The 21,251-nt window shown below is 51.6% G+C and overlaps 1 protein-coding gene across 3 annotated transcripts in view; it reads right to left on the reverse strand.

The window, feature by feature from the left end:
- HK1 (hexokinase 1) overlaps window positions 1-20,889 on the reverse strand; it is a 62,163-nt gene extending 41,274 nt beyond the window's left edge. The window contains exon 1 of one of the 3 annotated variants that reach the window (XM_037029341.1): window positions 20,693-20,889. In XM_037029341.1, coding sequence (XP_036885236.1) covers window positions 20,693-20,752 — 60 coding nt within the window. In that variant the 5' untranslated portion in view covers window positions 20,753-20,889. Of the gene's footprint in view, window positions 1-6,762; window positions 7,040-17,224; window positions 17,476-20,692 lie in introns of those variants that run through there. The other 2 variants (XM_037029343.1, XM_037029342.1) reach the window with 2 other exon arrangements.
- Window positions 20,890-21,251: the final 362 nt, after the last annotated feature.

The following is a 21,251-nucleotide window of genomic DNA, read 5'->3' on the forward strand; positions in this document are numbered from 1 at the left end:
TGCTGCAAGATTAAATGCGGTGGAGAAGTGCTAAGGACACAGAAAGTGCTTGATAGACATCAGCCTACTAACAAGAGACAGTGGGCTGATGGTTTCCTTGGGTGTGATTTCTAGGTATGTAGAAATAGTAGCCGAACGGCTAGAGCCCTTTAGAACATGGGCCAACAGGACTAGAGCAGAGACCTTAACTTCACCATCCCCAGAAGGTTTGGAGAGAGCCTCTCAAGCTCCCATGCCCTTGAACCAGGGCAGATGTGACCACGTGTCCAAGTCACACAATGTACTGACCTAACCTGCTCCTCCTCCTGGGACCCCCTTTCTCCTCAAAGTTCCCAGGCTCCTAACCTCAGGCCCCCTGGGTTGTCATGGGCTGTTCTTCTTTCATAGTGTCTTCCCATTCATTGTCTCAAAAAGTATTTATTGGGCACATACTATGAGACTGGCTTTGGCCTATATGCCTGTCCTCACGGTGCCTGTCCACTCGGAGTTCCTTCTTTGTGCCCATCCTCAACTTAGGAAGCCCTGATAACCACATGCATACATTGTTGATTCCTGATTACTCATTCATGCACTGTAATAGTTTTCCATCCTCAGTCCCTCAACCTTCCAACCAATCCTCTTCCACCGCTTCCACACTTGCCTTCCTAAACTGCAACCCCTGTTAAGAAGCCCTGTAGTGCCTTCCCGTGTTTGAGACACCTGTGCTCCGTAGGTGTGGCTCCGTGCCAAACCTCCTCTACCTCTCCTGGTGGGGGCTGGGCTTTCCTACTAAAATGTTCTTCCTTCTCTTCCCAGATACCCAAACCTCACCTACCCTTCCATGTGCAGATCAAATACCACTCCCCCTGCAGATGTCTGAGTCCAGCTAGAGACAACCCCTCCCTCAGCACTGATGTCTCGCCAAGGTCTAGCCTGGATCACAGCTTTCGGCATCTGTCACCTTGACAGTGTCTGCTCCGTTCACCTCAACCTCCCAGTGCCTCACATGCAGCCTCGCACACAGAAGGCTCCTGGTGGAGAGAGAGATGGATTTAGGACCCAGAGAGCCTAAAAAGACCTTGACATCGGTTTGCTTCTGGGAATGGAATCTCACGCTCACTTTTCAGGGTGGCTGGCAATGTCCTGGCTCAAGGACACAGAGTCCCCAGTCCTAGGTCATTTCTGCATATTTTGCTCCTTGGCAGCCCTCTTGCTTTGCTCTCCAAGCCTCGTGCTCCCCAAGGCCCTGCCCCCTCCTGCCTCACTGACAATCAAGGCATTGGCTGGAGTCCCCCAGTGTCCTCTGTGGCCAGAGACAATCCTGCCCCCACCGCCGATCACTTCTCCTACAACCACCTTTTCCTTTCCCCTTAGTGGCAAAGCAAAGAAGAGCAATCAGAAACCGCTAAGAGCTCAGGTAGAAAATGCCAGAATTATGACCCTACAAGGAGACCTGCTCTGTTCTACCCCCAAGGTTGGCAGCACTGGATCAGCAGTCCCAGCCCCCACTGCACCCACAGTCTCAGGAGGGCGAGGTGGCCAAGATACAAGTGTGCGTGAGTGGCCACAGGAGCAGCCGGGGGGTCTGCTGCACGCAAGCCAGAGAAGAGTGCATCCAGGCACAAGCAAGAGCATGTGTGAAGGCCAAAGGCAAGGGAAGGTGGTCTGCGCAATGAACAGAAATAAATTCCATACGGATCAGGCACACAGCGTGAGACAACGGGAAAGACTTTCAAGAGCCAGCCCGTGCAGCCACGGTAAACAAATCTAGATTGACTCCAAAACACAGCAAGCCTTGGGATGCCTCTAACGAGCATTCCCAAACAAGATCTGCGTTTCAAAAAGATCAAGCTGTAAACTGGGTAGGGAGTGGGCAAGCAAGAGCAAGCCCATGCGGGAACAGCGACATTGCTACCCCAGCACTGCGGACATGTTTCGACTGCCACACTCCTCACCCTACATTACGGTTATCTGTTCACATTTCCATCTCCTCTGATAACATGTGAGTCCCCAGGGAAAGGAAACATGCCGGATAGATCTTTGGAACTCACCCAGTTGCCTGGTACAAAATAGAAAGTCCACTGATGCTGGAATAAATACTTTATCATTATATCATGGTTTTACAAATGATTTTACATCCAGTATGTCATTTAACTTTCGAAGCGACCCTATCAAGGAGACATTCCTAATCCCCACTTTACAGATGCAGAAGCTAAGTGGTTAGTTCGAAGCACACAGCGGGGAATTGGGTCTCGTACCTGCAAGTCTAGCACTACCCTTACAGTCATCCCCATCCCGGGGGGAGCCCATGCCACTGCTCAGTGGAGGACAGGCCAAAGCAAAGCTGCTGAGGTCTTCCAGGTGGACAGGGAGAAGCTTCTAGAAAAGGCAGGGCTCTCCATTACTCCACACCCATCCTGCCTCCGAACTCAAGGCACCGCTCGCCACAGGGCCACTGATCTGAAACTCCCAGTGTTTTTGGACAGCCAAGCCAAACCCAAATAGAGCCTAGCAGGCTGGAGACAGAGAAAAACCTCCCCCGAGTGTCTGGGGGAGCGCGTACCTCCTCTGCCTTAGGTTCATGAATTATCTTCATGTGGTACAACCCCTCTCCAAAGAGATGTGAAAGGAGATGGGACCAAAAAGAGGATGCAAGCTAGTTGAACTTGAGGCATCCTGGATCTCCCATGAATATGGATAAGCTGAAGGGAGGGAGCCCTTTCTGCTGCTCCTCGGGAGGTCAGGAGGAGCCTCAGAATCAGCAGAGAGCCTGGGCTGGGGCTGCCCAGGTGCCCACCAACACTCTGTGCGCCTTGCTGAACAAGGGGCCTCTTTCCCCTCATTCAAACCAGCATGGGGCTGGCTGCCTCTGTCTGCCTGGGAAGGGGGCTGAGAATGTTGGTGGTGGAAGGAGGTAGGGAAACCACTCCTGCCTGCTTGTCCCGACCTCGGTGTGGCTGTGCCCCATAAGAAACCTAGTGGCAGAGCTGCTATTTCTCCTCACAGAAGGTGTGGCCAGAGCCCAGGATGGGTGAGATGACAGAGGGTGCAGACCCAGACACGGACAACTTCTGGTCACTGAGGTTTGGCAAAGTCTGCAGTCCTTTCAGCCTTTCCATTTCCGTTCGCTCTTCACTGCATGTCCAGATCTCCTTCTCTCCCCCCGCCCTCCCACTCCCACTTCCCCACTCCACCCTCTTCTGTCAGGATGCGCCTTCCAACTGCTCTGGCCAAACACGGGGCCCAAACAATCCCTCCCCTGCCTCCAACTCCCAGCCTACATTTTGGTGACCAGAGGGCACAACACAGAACCTCTTCTGGCAGCTTCAAGCTGCAAGCCCTGGCCTTTGGAACATCTGTCACAGGACAGCTGTCATTGCACACAAGCATGCCAGACTCTGGTTGGCGTGGGAAACATGTGGGAGGTGCCAGGACCCCAGACACCACAAGCTAAGAAGCAGAGTCTTGAAGACTCTTGGCTGAGACCGATGAGGATCCCGGTCTGGCCTCCAGGGTGTCTTTCACCTGAAGGGAAGAGCCCTTCTCAAGAGGGCGAGAGCCAGGGCAGCTGCACTTGGTGGGCAGTTTTGCCCAAATATTGGGTTGGAGAAAAAGGTCATTCATTTTTTTCCATAAGAGGTCTCTAGTAGCACTAAGGTGAACTTCATTTGAAACAATTTTGTTAGATTGTGCTGTGACAGCTATCATATCAGTATGCATTTTTAAAAACTTATCAAAATTGGTGAATGTTTGTATAGCCATTTTAATACTGAAGATAAAAGAAAATATGCAACATTTTTAGCATATTATGCTTTATTATTTCAAGAAAGGTAAAAATGTAACTGAAAACTGAAAAAAAAAAAAAAAAAGACCTGTACAGTGTGTGGAGAAGGTGCTGTGACTGACGGAACAGGTCAAAAGTGGTTTGTGAAGGTTAATGCCGGAGATTTCTCACTGGACGGTGCTCCAAGGTCGGGTAGACCAGTTGAAGTTGATAGCGATCAAACAGAGACATTAACTGAGAACAATCAATGCTATACCACATGGGAGATAGCCAACACACTCAGAATATCCAAATCAATAAAGTTATTGGTGAAAATGAAAAAATGTGTCTTTTATTTTATGAAAAAACCTAATGGACTTTTTCGCCAAACCCATACTATGAAGTCCTTGTCCTGGACTGTCCTTCTTGTGGACCAAAAGAGCCTGGGAGCCAGACGCGGGATCACAGCAGAGGCCGCTCAGAAGATGTGAGAAGGGAGAACACGGCCTCGCCAAGGCCCCTGGTCCGGAGCCGTCAGCTAATGAACAAACCCAGTGGCCCTGCACTGTGCTAAACTCAAACATCTCTGTGTCAACCTCGAGCCCCTCCTGCTCCCGAGAGAACGCGCACAGTAAATCAATTCAAGACCAGACATGCCCAAGTGAACAGACCCGTCACCGCGGGAGGTGTAACCGCTGGTGACCCGGGCACACTGACCCGCTGTGGAAGCGGGTACAGCCATGGAAAATTTTCACTCCTTCTCTCATCCTCTCTGTGAGGATCAAGAATGAAGCAGAGCCACAGGTGTGGCTGAAGGTGCCTGGTGCAGGCCTTCCAAGTGAAGTTCCTGAAAAGGAAATTGGGGAGCTGGCAGTGAAGGGGGAAGAAGGCCTCTTGCTCAAGGGCAGGGCAGAGGTTTCAACACAGGATTCACTTCTCTTTCTTAGACTGACTCAGGTCAGAACAGGTTCTGGGTGACTGGTATTAGTCTAATAACGGTCACACCTGCAGAGGGCTTTTTCATTTATACACAGGACTTTCACCCATATTTGCCCATTTGGATGTCAGAAAGAGATGCAATGAGCTCACAGGTGCCAGGTGCTGGGCGTGAAACAGATGCTTCATACGTTAGCTCCCTCTCTCCCAGCACAACGCCCAGGTGAAGTAGGCAGGAAAGACACTATCAACATTTTACAGCAAAGGAAATGGAGACCCAGGACTCAGAAAAAGTCACATGGTTTGGATGCGGCAGCCCTCTAACTTGGGGCTCCCCCTTACACACTTCTATTCTTTCTCATGCGGAAGAAAGAACACGCAGCCCTGGGCAAAGAGAGCTGGGTTCAGATCCAAGATCTGCCATTTATTAAATAGCTGTGTGACTTAACGTCACATAACGTCTTTGAGTTTTGCTTTCTTCACTCTTAAGATGAGCTGTCACCTCCGACAGCTTGTGGGAGAATTTTAATGATGTTCCAAGAACAAAGTCGGCATCAGGTAACCCTTCCCACCTGCCATCCAAACGATCTCACGGGAGGCCGGCGCCCTCCCTCACCTGTCGAACTCCTCCTACCTAAACACGGACAAAAATGCACTGGTTTCCAAGTGTTATTGACCCATTTTGTAGAAGAGAAAGTAAAGGTAGGCAGCACTATGCCTAAAACCATCGCAAATGAAAGATTCTGGCAAAAGTTGCAGTGTTTTACTAATTTTTAAAAACAACAAATATTAAGTTATCGTAAGAACAGTAATACACATTTATTTTTAAAGGATATCCAAACACATAAATGCATAAAAGTAAAAAGTATGAGTTCTCTCCCCAGTCTTCCCGAGGAAAGACGGCCCCGCTAATTGCTTCATGTCCTGCCTCAGTTTTCCTGCATAAACAAACACTTACACATACAGAACTTGGTTTATTTCATTTTCCAAAAACAGAATTATATCATAAACACTCTCTCTTTTGAAACCTTACCTCTACCTTCCTACTTCCTCTGGGAACTGCTCCTAACAGCCATACTTAGACATCCCCGGTGCCCTGCCTGCCTCCACAAGCGAGACGATGCACACACCCACGTCTGACTCCGGCTTTGTCACCCTGTAGGAGCCGCAGTGGTTCCATCCACAATGTGGGTGTGTTCGTGACTCTAACCAATAAAGGGCTCTCTGCTTCGCGCAGCACTTTCACATGGTGGCCCTTCGACCATCCTGTCCAGAGAAGTAGGGCAGGTGTCATCACTGGGAACACCCCAAGGAAAAGCCAGGGACCAGAGAGGTTCTCCAGCTGGCCAGGATGACTCATTGGTCAGCAAGGAAGTGGAGTGGACACGGGTTCTCCAATACTGGTCCTGCGCTCCTTCTTCTGTGCCTTTCTTGCTCAGCCCAGGGAGAACCCAGGCCAGGGGTCCCAGGAGCAGAGATATGGGGATGCTGGTGGCATTAACACCACAGCTCTGTCCATTCCAGAAGCAGCATGGCAAAAGAACGCCACTGCAATGTGAGATTTAGGAAGCCTTGTTCACCTCACACCGGCTATAAGCTGCCCAATCTGTTTGTTTCCCCTCTCACGTTTCCCTTCTCACAACCTGGGGAAGGAAGTACAGAAGCCGAGGCAAGTCCACACATCCTGGCCCAAAGAGACCCTCTGCTGCGGTGTCTGCCACTTAACCCCCCCGGCCTGGCCTGCCCCTCGGCAGGCGTCCAGCCCCTTTTTCTGCTGCCTACGGCTACTTGGGCTGCGGGTGGTGATCGAAGGAACCTAAATTTCTATCTAGCTCTTAGCCAGCTGGTCACAGGGAGGGAGCTGGCCACAAAGGGAGGCACTGGGCCCTGCGGTTCCGCAAAGAAGCCAGCTACTCCCAGCTCACCGCTGCCCTCCCTCAGGCAGCCAGGGCCTGACAGTGGTTCTTCACCAGCAAATGTCCTTCCTCACAGACCCAGTGTCCACTCTGCTTGCTTGGCCTGTCCACAGCTTCTCCATGCCCCGCTCCTTCTTTCTCCAAAGCCCGAGTCCACACTCACCTTCTCCAAAGGGCATGCCATGATGCACCCTGCCCAACAGCGGCTGCTCCCCTCCTCGGCATCCCCTCGGCCTCTGGTGTCACTACGTGGGAATTAATTTGCCCTGATGGACGCGTTGCCGAGTAAGAGTCTTTCCCGGGCACTGAAGCAACGCATGCATGGTCTGTGCCTGCTGCTAGACCCCAAATGCCAGGTGGGCAGGGGCCATGCCTTCCAGGCCCTCTGTGTCCCTCTAGAGCCCTCAGCGTGGCTTCTCGGTTGAACTGGGTGGCTGTTCTGCTGGGCGGGAAGGCCCCTGGTGACGCCTAGCCCGGGAATTCAGAAGGGTTTGCTGGCTCAGATAAGGCCGGAGGCTCCTCTTCCCTGAATGGCCCAGCCCTTCACCAGCACCAGCCCCTCACTTTGGCCTCATGGTGACCTACGTGGGGCCAACAGCCTCTCTCTGAGGAACAGGGTGTTCCAGGCGGTGTCTAACCCCCCCTCCCTCCCACAACATCTGTATCTCGAGGCAGAGGCCCTGAGAAACACAGAGCCCTCTGAGGACTCTCAGTCCGCCAAAGCCTCCCAGAGACTGCTGAGGGTCCGAATGTCACCCGAGGATCCAAATGGCACCCGAGAATCCAAATGGCACCCGAGGAAATGCACAGCAACAAATTCCACTTTAGAGGCTCTGTGGTGAAAGATGTGTGTGCAAACAGCACCAAAGCAAAAGGGTCCCTCTGGCAAGTTCAATGTGAGGGGCCCCCAGTTTCTTTTTCAAGGTCCAGACACAGCTCTCAGAGGCTTCTCCCTTATTTAATTTATGTTTCTGAACTGTAAGTTCTGTTTCACTATTAAGCACTAGGAATTGCTTGTACAACACTTTTTTACTCCGGAAAAAAACACACACAAAAACAGGCAGAATAAAGGGATTCCCATTCTTGATGCAGAAACTGAGGTTCCAAGAAACAAGATATAACGGTTAGTTTACCAGGCCGGGCTGGGCACACCAACCGCCCTGATCCAATCTGCACACTCACAGGCTGGGCATTATTGGCCCCGTATCACAGGAGGAACCTGTGGCCACAAAGTCAAGTGAAAGTACCCAAGCACCCAGCAACCAGGGCAGCTCTAGCTGAAGACTCCAAACTCATTGGTCCTTCCCTTATCCAGACTGCTCTGGCCAGAAAGACCAAGGGGAGGCCTTGAGGTCATGCCTAAGGTCCTCGTAGTGACCTTGGCATCCACTAATAGGTGTTTCCTGGTTGGTGAGAGAGACCAAGCTGCTGCCCAACACCGAAGCTGTCATATTGAACTAGCTAAAAATAAAGGAGGCACCCAGTCCCTCAAGGGGAATAAACAGCCCTGGAATGTGGCAGGGCAGGAACAGCAGGCTTCACTCTGGGCCTTGATGGCTGGGGCCAGAGGGCCAGCCTCCAGACTCACAGTCCCCAACTCCCAGGTTCCAGGAGGGAAGGGAGGATCCAAAGAGTGGACAGTTTTGCTTTCATCTGAGACAACCAGACCCTAATGCCACGAGCTGCAAACTGCACTGCAGAGGTGGGAGCAGGCCTGGCTAGAAATCAGAAGACCTCAGGCCTCCTCCTGCTGTAGTTTCCCTCTCCGGCCCTGAGCAAGCCACCTCCATCTCTGTTTTCTCATTAGTAAACAGCAGGAATAAAAACTACCCCCTCGCCCTCACCTATGGCTCAGGAGCTCCATGGCACTGATTCCTCCGAACACAGGCTTTCCAGAAGCTCATGGGGGTCAAGGCAGAACTGGACCCAGGATCACTATCCCCACTCGGGGCCCTGGCCACCTAAGCTGTTGTTGAGAAAGCTGTACTTCCCTCCATGCCTCTTGCGGTGCCTACGGGTGTGTTCTGGGGGAACCACCGTGGTGCTGCCTAACATTTATGCAGTTCTGTCCGCTCTCCAAGTGTTTCTCCATCCATTCTCCAATTCGATAAATGGGCAGATAGTACGGCAGGACTCATTCACTCCATCTGACAAGTAAATAAACTGAGGCACAGAGAGCTTGAAGCAAACAACACTGCTCAACGAGCTTAGAGGGATCCTTTGGAGGTAATGGATTCTAGCATCCTGGTCGTACGGAAGAGGAAACAGGCCCAAGGAGCCCAGGAGCCCGCTGCTGTAAATGCAGAGGGCTGCGGTCCAAACTTCTGGGCCATGAAACCCACAGTCTGGTAGAACACTGTCTAACAGGATAAACGCAAGCCACATGTGCAATTTCAAATTTTCTAGCAGCCACATTTTTCAAAAATTGGGTGAAATTAATTTTAACAACACTTAACCCAGCCTATCCAAAATATTATCCCTATGTATAATCAGCATTTTAAAATGTATTAATGAGCTATTTTATACCTTTTTGTCATACAAAGTCTTTGAAATCCTGTGTGTATTTTATATTTAACAGCATGTCTCAAACCAGACTGGCAATATTTTAAGTGTTCCACAGCCACCCGTGGCTGCTGGCTACAGTTCTGGACAGTACAGCTCGCTGTCACTCCAGTCACCTTATCATCACGGGAGCCTTGGGGATGGTCTCTACTGGGAGATCACTATGAGGCACTGCTTTGCGAGTCTGAAGCCCTGCCCAGCCAGCAGTCCTGGATCTGCAGGCTGGTGAGAGCTACCCCACCAGTGTCACAGGGACCTGTGTCCCCATCCCCGCCCTACTGCTCTCTGGCCCTCAAGATCATGACAGTCCCACTTCCTGAAGCTCCCTGCCCCACATGTCAGATGCAGGAGGAAATACCTACATCCAAGCTTGCTGTAAGGACTCGACTAAATAAAGTATGTGAAAATATTTTGTGCATGGAAGGGAACTCTGCAAAAGTGAGACGGTGTCATCATCACAGTGATGGCCTGGTTCTCCTACTCCACTCAGCCCACCCACCAGACGGGGTCCCGGGAGGGACCAGGAAACACCAGAGAAATGAATCAGACTGAATACAGGCTGAAAGCAAACCCCAAGGGCCAATCAAACAAGGAAATCAGCTGCTTACAACGTTTCCAGGCAGAGGCTGGAAAAGAATGCTAGGAGTGGGCATTCTGGAGAGTAGGAGGCAGTCCTCCAGCCGGTTAAGCAGCCCCCTCCCTGGGGATCCTCTTTTAAATGCAAATGAGGGTGGGGGAGGCAAACAAATGGAAAGGGTGAGGGGAGAAATCCTACCATTTAACTGTAAATGACTCTACTGGGCCGACTTCCCTCCCAAGCAGAGGAAGCTGGTCAACACCGGGCAGCTGAGTGGGGGAGGGGTGAGAGGGAGGGGATTGAGAGCCACGAGCTAGTGTGCTGGGGTTGCAGATGTTGGGGAGGAAGGAGAGATGGGGGTCAGGGCCCTAGAGGGTCCTGCACCAGCTCTGCCCCTCCCCCCCCCCACTCTGTCCCTTCTTAGATCTGTTTTCCTAAACAAAATGAGAGAGTAGGTTTCTGAGTCAGGGGACCTACTAGCCTTCCTGTCACTACCACTTATGAGCTGTGTGGTCACACTGACAAGTCACCTCACCAAGTGGGGGCCTCAGTCTCCTCATTTCTAAATGGAGACGATGCCTTCCACAAGGTAGATAAAAAGCAGGGCTCTCCCAGCAACTCCACTTCTAAGCATATGCCCAAGAAAACAAAAGCGTATGGCCACACAGACAACTGGTGTCCGCGATGGTTCACAGCAGCCTTACTCACAACAGCCCCACAAATGCCCACCAGCTGACAAATGCATAAGCTCAATGTGGTATACTGATACAACTGAGTATTATTCAGCAGTAAAAAAGAACGATGCAGTCATACATCCTACAGCACAGAACACTGAAAACACACATAGTGAAAGGAACCGGATACAAAGGTCACATGTTGTGGGATTCCATTTATATGAAATGTGCAGAAGAGGCAGATCCATTTTTAAAAGGTGGGGGAGGTGAGCAGACTAGGAGATGCCAGGGGCAGCCGGATGGAGGGAGGAATGGGGAGTGACTGCTTGACGGGTTTCTTTGGGGGTGATGAAAAAGTTCTGGAATTAGATGGTGGGGATGGCTGCACCATCTTGTAAATGCACTAAAAACCACTGAATTGTACACTTTACAACGGCAGCTTTTATGGTGTATGAATTATATCTTGATGAAAAAATAAAAGCAAGGATTCTGCCATCAGACCTGGGTCTGAACGCTGGCTGGTTTTTCTGTGTTCCCCAGTCCTGGTCCAGAAGCAGAGATCACAATAGCGCCCGCCTCACAGGGGCGCTGTGGGGGTGTGATGCCTTCAGCATAAACCTCCCAGGAAATGTGGCAAGTACTACCTGTGGGCTTCGATTAGTGTTATACTACTAATTATTAAATAAGGCCCATGACAGGGAAAAAACCAGGCCTGTAGCGGGCATTCGGCGCACCCTTTCAGCTGAGGTGCCCTCCAGGTCCCAGGGTCTGCAAGCCTGTAATCAAGCTTGGAACCAGACAAACACGATCCGACATTTTCTGCCTCGTGCAGAAACAGACCTCTCCCTGGGCTTCTGTTTGCAAAGGGCTGAGCTGCAGACTTCACATTTCGGTTTCCTCCGAGACGGGGACACGGCTGCCCTCTCCTTTTATGGAGGACAGTCTGGGAGGCTGCTGGCTTGAGTTTTCTCTAACAGAGCTGAGCACACAGAAGGGACTGATAAACCGGCCAGCCCTGCCTGGGTCGGATCCACCCAGGAAGGAAGAGGGCGTCCGGGCAAACGCGCACTCGTGTATGTTTTAATTCCCAGAAAAACTTAAACAGATTCATGCCACATCACAAGGGCCACAGAGAGTCCTCACAAGCCTCTCCCTGCATCTACTGCACCTCCTGGGTACCAGGCAGACATTGCAGCAACAGCAGCAGCTGTCAGTGGGGCTGCCCCAGTAAGACCTGTCAACTTCATTCAGCAATACTTTGCAACAAGGGCTCTGCTTGATAAGGTAAGCTAAGAAATGGCTAATTTTAAATTAAGCTTGAATGCTGTAATGTGAATGGAAATAACTGAGAAGAGAGTCTTTAAAAATTATCAAACATTGTTAAAGGTGTGCCTGTCCCAAGGGTTGGTGTGGAGTAATAGGAACCTGTACAGAGTTCTGACGGGAATGTGACCACAGAGGACGGCCCCCTGGCAAAACCTGCCAAGTGGGAAGGCGCACACACTCCTCTCTACCTAGCAGTTTCAACCCTAGACAAACAGCCTAGCGCCTAGAGAAACGAGTGGGTGTACTAAAGATGTGCAAGAAACCATAGCTTGAAAAATTAAAATCCCGCCCTGGCCAGGTAGCTCAGTTGGTTGGAGCTTCATCCCAATTTGGGAAGGTTGCCAGTGTGATCCCAGTCAGGGCACACACGAGAGTCAACCAGGGAGTGCATAAATAGGTGGAACAACAAATCCATGTCTCTCCCCCACCCTTTCCCCTTCCTCTCTCTCTAAAAATCAATCAATTAATTACTTTAAAAAAGTAAATTAAAAACCCCAAAGGCCATCAGAAGAACAGATACACTCATCGTGGTGTATTCACACAATGTAAAAGCACACAGCCCTGAAATCGATGAACTAGAGCTATCTGGATCAACATGGAAAATCCCAAATACATACAGTTGAGCCAACAAAAGCATGTGCTGCCGAAGGTGACACCAGTATAGCACTGTTGACAAAAGGTCAAAGGCATGTCGAGTAACACTGCATACTGCTTGTAGGCTCACGAAATGTAATAAAGTATAAAACCATGCATGGAAATGACAGGCACCAAATTCAGGACAGAGGTCACCTCTGGACAGAGAAAGAAATGGGATTGAAGACGGGAGGGGCGCAGAGGGGCTCCAGCTGTGCCTGTGATGCAATCATGGTGCCCTGAGTTCTCAAATAAGGAGCAGGGAGGTACACAGGTGTTTGTTATGCTAACCCCAATATTTTTTATGCGCCTCAACTATTCCATAATAAAAAATTAACTCATGTGTTATACACATTAATACATATTCCAAAGTAAATCATTAAAAGCAACAAAGGTGAGCCTTTCTAGAGGAAAGAAACAGAGGGAGCGAGAATAGCCCTCTGGATGCCATTTCAGATTTTCTTCAGACCTTGAAAGAGTCACTTATCTGCTCTGGAACTCCAGTGCCTGTTTCTAAACAGTGGCCCTGGGACGCACAGCTAATGCTTCAGGTCCTGACACACAAACATTCTCACACACACACACCTATGTACACAGTCTGATAAGACACCCATGAAGTGTTTCTGGATGCTCAAACCATTAAAAAGAGAGAAAGAAAAACTGCATTTTGATAACTATCCACTTGATTCTCCCTTACAAAGTCTTTAAGTATTTTCTTTTATACATCTAGAGCCTGGCTTTAAGCAATTTCTAAGCTAGTGGTTTCCCACCCAGGATTTGACCACTGGCCCCTATCTGCCCTCCTGGCATTCTATGCTTTGCACTTATCATAAGACACCAAATAATTGATATTCCATGAGAATAGTGGCCATTTCTACCAGGTTCATAGCTGTCTCCTGCCTCCCACCAAGCACAGTACTCTGCACATAATAAAGGACTTAAACATTCTCTGAAGAAACCATTGAATTCCCACGATCAAATTTGATTGTAAAGGTGCTCAAATCAACAAGCAGTTGCCAGCAGGGCATTGCCAACGGCTTCCTGGAGATGGAGGTGTGTGGCTGCCCTTCACCCAGTACCTCCCCTGGGACCTCCAGGGGCATCCTCAGAGCTGACTCCAGCAGCTAATTCTATCAGGCAGGAGTCCCTGACTGCAGACGCACACACTTGCAGATGGCACTACTTGTGCCAAATCAGTCTTCTCAGGAGAAAGCTGCCCCTGCCTTCTCAGCAAACAGCAGGAGCGTGGGCAGACAGCACAGATGGCCAGATGTGACAGTCCCTCAGACCTTCCCACTTTCTCGGTTTATTCCCTCACGACAGTCCCAAATTATCAAACCAAATGAAGTGTTAGGGCTTTTCTTGGGGGAGAACTCCCAGGAACATCTAAGTTACAGAGGACAGGGATTATTATAAAATGAATGTTCACAAAGACGTGAGGGGTTCTTCCTGAGTATTTGTATAACACCATACCAAAAGGTGCACAAAGCCCTGGCTAGTGTGGCTCAGTGGACTGAGCACTGGCCTGTAGACCAAAAGGTCATGGGTTAGATTTCCCATCAGGGCACATGCATCTGGTGGGTCAGCCCCATTGGGGGCATGTGAGAGGCAACCTATCAAAAGGTGCATAAGACCTTTTTCATAACTTTCTAACACTCATCTCTCTCACCCCTGAGCAATAAGGGGCATTTTTTTATTGTTTGCTTTTGCAGCTGGGACACAGGCCTTTGAGAAAATAGACATTGGGTGGCCCTTTAACTGCTCAGCATCCTTGGCCAAGCACTCTGGAGAGTCCTGGGTTTTGGCCTTTGGGACTAATCACACTTGCAAAGGGGACTGCTTATGGCCAGGGGAATCCCGCCCAGAGAAAATCCACTGGCATTTGCTCACAATTCTGACAACCCCGGAGAAAAGAAAGTCTAGTCTTTCTTTAGAGGCCAAGTTGCTAAGCTTGATGGATTCACCTTCGTTCCCTAAATAAGCAGAGGACTATGCAATACTTCACCCTCCTACAGGCTCCTAATGGCTAAACCAAGTGGAAGAAGCTGGTGAGATGAGAGGCACGTTAAAAGTTACTTGCAGGTCAAAGGACCCCCAGTCTATGGCTGCAGAATTAGCAGATGTCTGGGGTTCTGATGAATGGAATCTTTTACAAGCACACTTGTGCCTCCTTTTCTTCCTAAAAGCACTGGAAGAGTGAAAGGAAAATGTTTTGTGCTTAGTTCGGTCTACTGCCAGGATACCCCTTCCACAGGACTCCATTAGTCAGTATTACGCAGCCAGCCTATGAAACAGGGCTCCATGCCAGGAAGCCAAACATTTGGCCTGTTTCAAACCAGGACAGATTTACAAAGTTGAATTATTGACATGTCTCATAGGCAATGAGTAGAGAAATAATACCCTTTTCGTGATCACTTTTGTGTCCTGAGCCATCTCCTGGCACCATGCCCATCCTCCCTCCTCCTACCCCTAGGCCAGAGGGTGAGAAGATGGGTGAGGGTTCGTCAGGGATGCCAGAGCCATCTCTGGAGCCCTGGAGGCTACCTAGGGCTGAAGGGCTGAATCATTATGGCTGCCCACGTTTGCAGATTGGGGAGGGGACTGTCTCACTAGGTCCCTGTCAGGTGGCAGGTAGGACCCAGCTCCCACAGGAAGAGCAGGGCTTGGAGTCATGCATCCCCACCATCTGTGGTGAGTAGGAGGGGCTGGTCTCTAATCATAAAGTCCTGAGCCCCCAGAAAGCAGACGGAGTTCCCCCCAGCATCTGCACAGGTGGGAGAGGGGAAGGCTGACTAGGCCCTCAGAACAAGTGCCTGCCATGAGCTCAGGAGGCTCAGGCAGTGTCTCGGGGTCACACCCAGGTATGGCGGTGCCACACGGCCCATGATGCAAGCCAAGGTGATCAGTCCCCTGGCGAGAATCCATACTCCAGCCAGAGAAAGCAGCCTAAGAAGTTGAGGATGCAAGAAAGCCAGGTTGTTTTTAAGAATCTCCTTGACCAGATATTATCTGGTAGAACTTTGGCCTCAGGCCCTCCAGAAAGGTTCTGAGGCCAGAAGAGGGCCAGGAGGGAATGTCAGAATTCCAGTCTCAGAGGGGGAGGGGTTTGAAGATCAGTTGATTCAGAAGTCACATGCTCAGGAGCCTGGGGGATAGAATGTTGAGTTGGGCCATCATGGGGAGTGGAGGGTTCTAGGGCCACACTAGACAATGTGTCCTTGATAAAACAGGTCTGGCTGAGTAGAGTCCAAACCTCAATCCAGCTCAGCCCTGGAGGCCACACAGGCGGTGGTGGGTGTGGATGCCACTGGTTTATAAGATCATCTGAGCTCCCACCCCAAGGATCTACTATGCTGAGCTAGAGGCAGTACATGCAGGCAGAGAACAGTGAGATCCTTCAGGCCTTAATTCTCACTGTGAAATAGGAAGAATGTCACTAACATACAACTCTTGAAATGCACGTGTTGGCATGCACAGCTCCCTGCGCTCAGCGTCACTTACAGCCAGGAGAGACCATGGCAGGCTCCCAGGCCTGTCTCCTTACTACCCCACTCTGATCCCCACTCAGCACTAGATCCAGGATCCAAGCAGCACCCCCAGAGCCTTAGTCTCAGCACTTCCCCCCCAGCAGCTCATTTCCAGGAGAGGCTGGTCAAGTTCCCGGTGAAGAGGCGGAGACCTGGGTCACACCCTGGCTCTGCCTCTCACTGTATGACCTTGATGAGGTCACCCCCAACAGGCCTGTTTTTTATTGTGACAGAGGAAGAGGTTATCTTAGGTGGATAGGAAGAGACTGAACATTCTGCGGCTTGAGGAGCAGGAAATCCAGGCCTGTGGCTCCTGCCTCTCACCTGTAGGTAGCACTCCCTGGTTTGAACTCTAAAGTGAGGCCAGCTTTGCTTGTCTATCCCGGCTTTCCCCAGCAACAATGCCACTCGTTCATGGTGTGAGTGGGTCAGTACGCACGCTAGGCCTGACACTGATAAAATGGACCTTTCCCTACAGCCCAAACTGTTTCTTTAAAATGCCTGTTTCTTGCTGGCAAAGCTGGCATAGAGGAGGGATATACATCTTTAAGACCCGCCAGCAGGCAGTATTTTCTGTTAGGTGTCTAAGGTAACAACACCTGGAAGATGCAACCACGTGCAAGTGCACACATGTCACAGCATACATGTCAAAGCCTTCATCCAACTCAAAAGACCAGTCTCTTATTTGAGCTCCCTGAACTGGAAATTACAGCTTTAAGAGGGCGGTCACGTAGAGGAGTAAAAAATTCCATTCAGACATGCCGCTCCAGTCCTGAGGCCTATGAGCAAAGTTTCCGGTGGCTTCTGAGCTCCTCAGCGTTCCGGAAAGCCAGGCTAGCCACTCCGTCCTCAGATTAAGGAGCAGCAGCAACAGCCGGGAGAGCAGGCGTGACAGCTTCTCCTGAGTACCCGATGCCATCCGCCAAAACCCAAAATACAGGATGTCTGGCCTCGAGCCAGCACCAGGCCTGCTGCGCGCTCACCTCCCCAGCATCTCTTTGATTGCTCCTCCGCCCACTGGGCTCAGACCCTTCCAAACAGGCTACCTCCCCTCATAGCCCGTGGCCCCATCTGACATCCACAATCCGTTTCAAGGACACTGCAGCAAGCAGCCCAGTTTCAGGGGTCTCCCCCCACCCCCGAACACACACACGCAAACGGAGACAATCCCTGGAGAATCAAAGGGCGAAGCCTTTCCCCACTGACTGCAGTCCAACCAATGCGGGCCTGGGGAAGGCCCGGCGCGGGAGGATGGAGGCTGCGGCGGAAAACGGATGCCGGAATGCAACGCTGCGGACAGAGCTCAGGGCCGCCGCGTGGGCGGGGCTCACCTTTTTGACTTGGTCATCCTTCAGCTCCGTAAAGTAATAGGCCAGAAGCTGAGCGGCAATCATGCTGGCGATCGGGGGCTTGGGGAGGCAGGCTTGGGGCCAGCGTCTGTCCTCCGCAGCCTAGGCAAGCAGTGGTCCTCCGGCTCCTTTTCGGGGACTCCTCCCCCAACTCCCGCGGCTCCTCCCCCAAGGCCCAGGGCGCGGTGGCCGCTCGCGCGCTCCGACTCCGCGTTCCCGTCTCCCGGGAGGTTGACAGCCGCCAGCAGTCCCACCTCCTCGGTGCCTATTGGCTGCCACCCGCCTCAGCAGCGCCAGGCGGTGGCGTCCGGGCCAAGGAGGAGGTGGGCTGGGGGGGGGGGGGAGGCGCGGCTCAGCTGCCACTCCCTCCGGCGCCGGAAAGGGGACGGGCGACGCTGTGAAATCCCCCCTCCCTGGCACTGCATCACCTCGCACGTCTCCCACGTAGAGAGCCAGTGCGGGGCGGAAGATACTCTGGGGCTCGTACAGTCACGCGTGGCGGCAGTGTGGCCGGGTGGGATGCCGAGGAGAAGCGCTGGGTGTGGGGGAGGCACTGCCCGGCTCTGCACGGGAGAGCGGCCAGAGGGTGCTTGAAGCCCAGTGGGGCGGTCCCGTTTCTCGAAAATAGGGCTCGCCCCAGGAGCTCTGTGTTTGGGGAAACGCCGCGAAAGGGCTGGTAGAAGTAGGCGTGGAAAGCGAGCAGGGCCTGTGCAGGCGGAAGCGGGAGCCCGAAGCTTTGCGGTCCTGGCCCTCGATCTCGCGCCAGCCAGCCCTCGTGGGCCCAAAGGGCAAAGCGCGTAACCCCACCAGGGTTCCCACGCGCAGAGCATAATGCCGTCCCATCCCGCCAGCTGGTCCTAAGATGCCTCTGGCCAGCGCCACCTAAGCTCCTGCTGGTGGCTTTGTACTGCTAAAAGGAGAACTACTTGCCACACACACCCTCCAGAGTCACCGGTTGCACCCCCAGGGTGCAGGCCTGTTGGGCGGGACTTGGGCCACACGTCTCTGCCAGTTCCCATCCTCCAGGCCTCCACTTCCTCCTGGGCACCAGGGCTCAGTGACCCTTCCTAGGTACAATCTCTTTGACTTCCTCAGAGGAAGTTAGCTAGTCTCAAATGGGGGATGGGAAATGATGAGCTGAGTCAGGTGTTTATGCTGTTACTAGGACTGATCGCAATCTTCGGATTCTTGGAGTGTTTGTGTTCAGGACACCACCAGGATCACTGCTGCCTTAGAAGAGGACATGTAATAAACTCAAAATATAACGTGGTTACCACCCTGATTCAACAGATTAGAAATTCGAGGCTTGGGAGACCATGCATCTTGTGGGACTTCACACAAGCAGGAAGTTGTAGATCCGGGATTAGACCTTGGGTCTGTTTTCACAGTAGTGCTCACCCTTGGGTTTGCAGTCCTCCCAGTTGTATGTGGCTCTCTGCCTGTATCAGCCAACAATCCCGGGACCAAGGATGCACCGTGTGGTGCCCTGAGATGGCTAGAGGTCACTAGATGGCACCCCCTCCCTCTACCCCAGCCGTGGATCCTGAGGGCCCCTGACCAAGCCTGGGAAAGATAAAGTGGCAACTGGGATAGACGGCCCAGGTCCAGGACTGCCCTCAGGAACCTCAGGGGCTTGACCTCTGCCATTATGGACTAAAGAGACCCTTGAGGCCAGATCCCTCAATCCAGAGCACAGCCCCACCCCCCCACCCCCCCACCCCGCCACCCCCCGGCTTTATGACTGACACCCTGAGTCATCTCTCTGAGCCTGCATCCTCATCCGTAAGATGGGGGGACACTAATGCTCGCTGCCCCACGGGTTGTTGTGGAATACCACGAATTAAACACCCACTTATATATTTAATAAATGGTATTACATGATAGACTAGGGAGCTGATGAGGTTTAAATTTCAGGGCTTCTCACTTGCATCTCCCCCATTCTAGGCCTCCTGAGAAGGCCTAGCAATTTTATACTTGCAGTTTCAAGCTATTGTTCAAAGCGGCTCCCTGAAATTGTTCAAGCTTTAAGCTCCACAAAACCTGGACTTGCCCCTTGATAGTACCATTGTACACCAGGAACAGAGAGGTTTTCTGGCATCCATCAGATACTTGCACTGCCTACGTGGCCAGAAAGCAAAGTTGGGTGAATAAGAACAACTTGGTTGTTCCTGAGGGCCATTTGAGTCCTGCAAATGTGACTCCGACAGAGTCACAAGGCTGGAATCTCCTTGAGGGTCAAGAACTGTACTTTGCTAATTCTCCTGTGGTTGGAAAAAATGGGGCAGGGGGTCTACAGAAAGTAACCTCACTGGGTGATTTGATCATCAATTTCTAATAGGGCTGCTCAGGGTACACAGTCATGTCCAGGCCTATAGCTTCTTTAGTGAAAGTTTTAAGCCAGCCCTGTCCTTCGTTCTTGTGCATCTGGGTAACACACCTTTGAAATAACAGAAGTAATAACCCTGCAAGGGTTCTCTGACCCACCCCTCCCCTCACCTTGCTTTCTCCAATCCCTCTCTTAATTTAAATGCATAAAAGAATCTCAAAGCTACTTTCTCTGAGAGCATTTTAGATCTTGCTCCCAGCATATGTCGTCAGTTGGCTCAAATAAACTCAGAAAAATTTCGTACAGGTTTGGATGTTCTTATGTAGACACTCTGCTCCCAAACCTAACCATAGGGCCTGGCACTTAATATGGAATGAGCCCAGCCCAAGCCCAGTCAGTAATCCAGAGCATACATACCCCTTAACCCAGACCCCTGCTAGCATCACCACAGTTACAACTGAGGTCCCTGAGCTGAGCCAGAGTGAAGGGCACCCTCCCAATGGCCAAGCTGCCTGACATGTTCTGTTTGCAGGCAGGGAGACTGCCAAAGCCCGTTCTTCCCCGGCCTTTGAGAGAAAAACTACTCAAGGTGACTCACCCCTTAAATGCAGCATGGCCCCAAGGACTTTCAGTATTTCCTGAGAAATATCTCCAGGCCTGACCCACTGCCTCCTTCCAACCCCTAGTCCTCACCACTCTATGCCAGAAATATTACAAGAGTCTTCTGGCCGCCATTCCTGGTTCCTGGCTTCCCACCACCCCAGTCACTCTGGGGGCCAGGCCATGTTATTCCTGCTAAAAGGCAGCCTAATCACATCACAACCCGGCCCCAGGTCCCTTGATGGCCCCCTCCTTCCTGACGGAGCCAATTTAAACATCTCTGCCTGGCATCTGAGGCCTTCTGTAATCTGACTCCACTCTTCCCTACTTATCTCTTCCTTCACCTCTGGTCATAGCAAGGCCACTTCTCAGCTTCCCCCGTGTCTATTCCATTTGAGGCCCTGCTCACATTTTCTTGCTTGCCCTCCCTGCTCCATTCACCTCTGCCTGACCAAGTGTCTGTCTTGCATCAGCCCAGCTCACCCACGCTCCCCATAAAGCCTTCCCTGACCATGACTACTCACCCCAGACTCCCCGGCCTCAGCACCTCTGCAGGGCAAACTCAGACAGTAATCACAGTCCATATAGATCCAGACCAAGACTTCTCTTTACAGATGAGGAGCTTCAGACACAGCCGGTGGGCCATCTTGCCCAGTGTCGGGTTGTGGTGGAATTTGGAGCTGGGACTCAAACCCAGTTCTGATGCCCAGCTGGTGCTCTGTCCATCCTTCCCACCACCTCACTGCAGCCTGGGGGGCCTCAGATAAGTAACGCTGAGTAGTGACAAACTGCCTGATATCATTGACTGTCTCCTTGGGAGCCAGCCTTATCTGCCAAAGCCCATGCTGCACTGCTGTGCACCACACTGTGCTCAGAGCTGGGCCTGTGTGCCCTCTGTCACCTCATGCCTTTTCTTATCCGGCCTCTTATTGCTGTCACACAGCTCTTAGACCCCAGCTAAGACCCCTCGCTGATTACTGTCTGGGCTCTTAGGAAGAGCAGCAAATACCTCAATCGTGTCTTTTTCTGTATGTCTGTATGTCTCCTTCCCTCGCCTTCCAGATGGTCTTCCCCTCTCCCTGA

Source organism: Sturnira hondurensis, unplaced genomic scaffold (assembly GCF_014824575.4).
Source record: "Sturnira hondurensis isolate 20B ecotype Veracruz unplaced genomic scaffold, ASM1482457v3 Scaffold0020237, whole genome shotgun sequence".
NCBI classification, from domain to species: domain Eukaryota; kingdom Metazoa; phylum Chordata; class Mammalia; order Chiroptera; family Phyllostomidae; genus Sturnira; species Sturnira hondurensis.